This window comes from Grammomys surdaster, unplaced genomic scaffold (assembly GCF_004785775.1).
Source record: "Grammomys surdaster isolate TR1022 unplaced genomic scaffold, NIH_TR_1.0 130, whole genome shotgun sequence".
NCBI lineage: Eukaryota > Metazoa > Chordata > Mammalia > Rodentia > Muridae > Grammomys > Grammomys surdaster.
The window spans coordinates 21,190,062-21,195,623 of record NW_021604588.1 but is presented as its reverse complement, the minus strand read 5'-3'; the positions used below and the strand labels follow the sequence as shown (position 1 = coordinate 21,195,623).

The window sequence follows — 5,562 nt, the reverse complement described above, 5'->3', positions numbered from 1 at the left end:
GAGGGAGGGAGAGGGAGAGGGAGGAGGGGAGAATGAGAACACAGTACCAAAGGAAGGGGAAGCAAGTCTTCTAGAAGAGTCTTGACCTTTTGGGGTGTGACACTAAGTGTTACATGTCATATCTGATTCTTTCTTCACTCATTTAGACAGAGAATGTAGTTTCCTTTGCTTAGTTTATTATATGAAACTTCCTGCTAGGAGAAGCTCACAAAGGAGTAGACTAACCCTTGCTATTCTTACTCTTGGATAACTGTGAATTATGAAATAGAGCAGGGAAATTCCTCCATAGAATCATCAGTGGTCGGACAGTTGGGTAGAATCAGAAATAATTCTCACTGTACAACAAAGATTTTATACCAGGCCCAGCCAGGGGGCATGCTTACAGTCAACCTAATACTTGGATAGCTTAAGGGGACACTGAGTTCCAGATCAGAAAGAGGATGCATGCGGAGACCTTGCTGCAAACATTTTTTTCTTTACTTCTATTGGGATTGATGCCTCTGATGCAAACTATGATAATCGAGAAGTTAGAAAATGGAAGCTATGTTACTCAAGACCTTACAAGGGAGATATTTAATCTTTAACCTGTTATTTGTCTTTAAAATTAAGTTGAAGTTACAGAGAAAGCAGATCTTTTAACTTTTCCAGTTAAATGTGATATTTCAAACCCTCAGGACAGTATTTGTGTATCAAAACCAAGCCCTTCACTCTGTCAGACAGGAGACAACTCAAGACACGAAGACGGTGTGAACTGTGATTTCATGCACAGTTAGCCTGGGGCAGGGAGACACCTGGTTAAGAAATAGAAGCCTCGCCGGGCGGTGGTGGCGCACGCCTTTAATCCCAGCACTTGGGAGGCAGAGGCAGGTGGATTTCTGAGTTTGAGGCCAGCCTGGTCTACAGAGTGAGTTCCAGGACAGCTAGGGCTATACACTATACAGAGAAACCCTGTCTCGAAAAACCAAAAAAAAAGAAAAAAAAAGAAAAGAAATAGAAGCCTAGGATGGACCACGGATGGTGATTTATCACTGTGTGTGAGATTCAGAGAGATCTGAGTCTAAGTCAGGGGCTATCCTTGAAGACATTAACTCTCCCCTTATTCACCAGCAGCTATCGATCTCTAATTAATCATACCTCAGGTAGGGAGGGATAGGGATCGGACTTTATGCTCCTCGCTGGGCTTCAGGCTGGCTTGACCATGTGCAGATCTTGTGCTGAGTCACAGCTGCTCTGACTTCTGTGTGCCCAGTATATACTGCTGTGCTATAGGTATCCCACCCCAGCTCTGTCTTTCCACTCCCTCTCCTGCCTTGGAGGGAGGGGGTGTGGTGTAGATGTTTGAATTACACAAGTAGGAGATTAAAGAACTCGTAAAGGTATGTGTGAAAATGGCCCACCTGTCATTTACCACAGAGGGTATTTAATGTTCCTATGATGTTTGTGCCCACATATACATTAATATCTATGACCTGATACATACACATGTCAGATTATAAAAAATATCTTTATCCATCGTTATTCAGAAATGCATGGGAATGTAGAAACCATCAATTAATTTTCCTGTGTCAGCATTGAAAATAAAAGTCAACACCTAAAGACAAAACAGAACTTCTGTTATTTGCTTGTCAGGCAAGAGAGGGCAAGGTTGCATAAGCCACATGTGACCATCCAGGAAGGTGAGGTCAAATGGAGAAAAGCTTCCTGTTAGAACCTCCCCCTGAAAAACAATTATTCCCTATGATAAAACCTGGCTTGTTTATGAGGGGAGCATGGAGTCCCTCAAAGATTGGTCCTCTTTCTATTTTAGGATACAAAAATGTATATCTACTTTTGAAGGCCTGCAAGTGGCTTAGGTCATGGAGTGGGTTGTTTGGTCTGTATGTGCTCAGAACCATTTCTGTAGGTCCCTGTGGTTGCAGAAGTTCATAGCCTCAGCCAGGCTGTTAGGTTGACACTTGTGTAACTGTCGGTGGATCAGGCAGGCCAATGGCTTCTGTCCTTCCATGGCTACTCACTAAAGGAACTGCCTTGAGACTCGTGGTTACTCAAGCCAATCTCAGAACAGACTTCTAGTTTATTTCTCTTTGCTCTCCCCAATACAGGAATAATGTATCTTCTTGTTCATTCAGGCACTGAGGATTCCTAAGTGGCAACATTTCTGAGCTAAACCCTAGGTGGCATCTCAAGCTAACAGCAGCACAGCTACCAAGTCCCACCCAGGTCACCTAGGCTAACACTCCCTTCTCTTGCTCTACAATGACCTGTTCTACATCAAAGTCCTTGAAGCTACAGGCAGATGAGATCAATAGATGACACCCCAAAGATTTAGGGACACATTAAGAGATTTCCTTTTTATAGCATTTGAAATGTCTGTGTGTGTGTGCACGCACACGCACACACACACACACACACATGTATGGAGGCCAGAGGTCAACCACAAATGTTTCTCAGATGGCTTCTACTTTCTTTAATTAATTAACTAATTAATTAATTAGTTAATGAGACAGGATCTCTCCCTGGCCCAGAGCTCTCAGCTAGGTTAGACTGGCTAGCCAGTAAATCTAATCAATTCATCTGCCTCAACCTCCACAATTCTTGGATTACAAGTCATGTGTTCCCCACTCTACCTGACTTTGAATTTGATATTTCTGTAGCAGGACTATTGCACAAAAAAGTGTGGCTAATACCTTATAAATACAATTTTATTTCTCAAGTTTGTGTTCATAATATTTTAGAGCCAGTTGTATAGGGATTAGCCTCTGTATGGCTGCTAATCACAGTCACTGTGAGAGCATTGAAAACTTCTCCCTAAATCCCCCCAATAAAATAAGAGTCTCACAAGACGTAGCTCCCATGTTGACGGCTTCTCTTTCCTTGGCCTCCATGCTCCAGGTGGGAGAGTTCAGAGCGCATGCCGCCGAGTGGACAGCCAACGTCACGGCTGAGTTCAAGGAAACGAGGAGGCGGCTAAGCGTGGAGATCTATGACAAGTTCCAGCGCGCCACATCTGTGAAGCGGAAGCTCTCTGCAGAGCTGGCGGGCAACCACAACCAGGAACTGACTCCGTGTAGGAGGACCCTGTCCGTGAACCACCTGACCAGCGAGAGGGAAGTCCTGCCTCCCTTGCTGAAGGCCGAGAGCATCTATCTGAATGGTCTGACACCACACTGTGCTGGTGAAGACATTGCTGTCATTGAGAACATGAAGTAGTAGTTCTCTCTCCCAGAAGAGAGTCTGAGGTGGAGCCGTAGGGAAGGGCTTCTCTAGGCTCTTTGTGACTGTTGCTGGTAGCGTTTAACATTGTGCATGATGAGCTCAAAGGGAAAGCAAATAGATACACCCATCTGGTCACCTTACGTCCGGGGAGTGTGGAGTCCTGAGGAGGCTCATAAGCTGCTCACTGAGTGTCAAGTAACGGACGGGCAGTGTCTGATGCCTTTTTGTGCCCAGACTGTTTCCCTTCCCCCTCTCTCCTGACGTGCCATAAGGCCTCTGAATGAATTGGAATGCTTTGCTGGTCATGTAGCTTGGAGGGAATCAGCCCTTGGTTTTTCAGGGTTCACCTAACTGAGCCTGGATACTGACCGCTTAGGGATGACAACATTTCTTTTTGTAAATGGCAAGAAATTCTTAAGCAGCCTTTTACCTAAGAAATTATCTGCCAGTGCCTTATCTTACAAAGAAACAAGACCCTGTCTGGTGGGCTTGTGGTTTCTCCCTCCCCGCCCTCCCCCTGGGCTCACCTCTGCTGACTCTCACCCCTCTCCTCCCCTTCACATACCTTATTGTGCTGGAAGCAATGTGTAGCTTGATGGAAGAAACTGATGCCAACTGCGGGCACAGAAGCAACACGGAAGCTCTGGCATCATGGGCACTGCAGAGAAGGGAGGTCAGAGAAGGCCCCTCTGAGTATTTATTTGACTGGGGTACCAATGGTACAGCTATATATATGTACAGAGTAATAATTCCCAAGCCAGTAACCTTGGCTGCTTCCACACAGCCCCCCTTTTTTTCCTGGCAGTATTTGAAGTTTATCATTTATTAATAACTAGTCATTTTTAAAGGCAGAAGAAGACAAGAGCACATACATCTGTAATCCAAGTGATGTAATAAGAGAACCGTTCAGACTGGTATCACAAGGTGATCTCAGTTGATACGGATTCATTCTAACAAGAAGAAAACAGGGAGACCACATGTATGTGCATTTGTTCATACATGGCTCACTGTCAGCTTGGACTAGTCCATGAGGTACAGCAGGCTTACACACTTTTCTTTTCTTAAGTGGTTCTTGCCAAACTGGAGGGTGAGGTGATGCCCTTCAGAAGGGGGCACAGCCCCAACCAGCCCAGGGTCCCTCTGTGGTCGTGACTGGGTGTGAGCACAGATGCTGGACTTGGGATCACTGTGAGTTTTGCACATGGAGAGATACAGACTGCTGGCCTACGTCATCTCTAACACTAGAGAAAACGCTGAGTAGCACAATCTAAACCCCCCGAGTTACGTTTTTTGTTTAAGAGAAGGCTGAGAATTCATTTAACTTAAATTTATATCCTATAATTCTTTTTGGATGTTTCAAGATTCAGAAAAAATTCAGTACCTGCATCTAGCAAACTGCTGCCCTTTTCCCATGCCCGTACTTACATCTACTGAACACTGTATATGTAATTTTTAAATTTTTAAAGTGCAGAAGGAAAATGATTCCTCTATATTTAATCGCAAAACTGATTTCTTTCCCTACTGGGGGAGGGATGGGCTTACGTGAACACATGGCATTCAGATTGAAGTCTTAAGAAATAAACCCAGGATGTCTAAAAACATGAAAAGATTCATATTTTCCAAAATTTGAATTTAAGCTATAAATGTAAATATATCCAGTTCGCTTGCAGAGAGTACTTTTTATAAACCTATGAAGATTCTAACCAAAATTTTAGAGTGTCGGGCTCCTTTACAAAGAAAGCTACACCCCATCTCCTGAATAACCATTCTGGAATCTGATACGGTGGGATGTACCACGTATAAACTGTGAACTGGACAGACAAATAAAGTTTGTAATTAAAATCAGCTCTTTCCACGTCTTCTGTTTGCCATGAGAATTTCCATCTCGTTTAAGCCTTGTGAGACTGAGGGGTGGCGGCTTTCCTGATGAATTATTTTCACTTCTTTATCCATAATAGCCAAGCAATTGTGTGGGGATGTCCTTGTTGGTGATTGAAACTGGAGCCTTGCACATGGGCACATGGTAGGCAAAGGGCTACACTGCTAACATTTGCTTGATTTTTAAGATAGAGTAGCACAGGCTAGCTCCTAATGTGTGGGTTTCTCAGCCTACCTCTAGTGTGCAGGAAGTAGAGGGCATGTGTTACCACATCCGTTCTGCTGGAAGTGTTTTTGATGCTTAATGCTGCTCTTTTTAAATATAGTGTGTACACAGCAGGCTTTAGAGGCAGTCCAAAGCAGATAGGCTGCCGTGTGTGGAAGATGATATTTGAAATAGCATCACGTTCTAGATTATGTCTACTATGTCGTATCGCATGTGTAGAACATTTTATCATTGTTAGAGCT

General features: G+C 44.0%; 1 protein-coding gene across 4 annotated transcripts in view; it reads left to right on the top strand.

The window, feature by feature from the left end:
• Kcnk2 (potassium two pore domain channel subfamily K member 2) overlaps positions 1 to 5,061 on the top strand; it is a 193,671-nt gene extending 188,610 nt beyond the window's left edge. For 3 of the 4 annotated variants that reach the window (XM_028759934.1, XM_028759942.1, XM_028759917.1), the window contains exon 7: positions 2,893 to 5,061. In XM_028759934.1, coding sequence (XP_028615767.1) covers positions 2,893 to 3,210 — 318 coding nt within the window. In that variant the 3' untranslated portion in view covers positions 3,211 to 5,061. The remainder of the gene's footprint in view (positions 1 to 2,892) is intronic. The other variant, XM_028759924.1, reaches the window with a different exon arrangement.
• Positions 5,062 to 5,562: the final 501 nt, after the last annotated feature.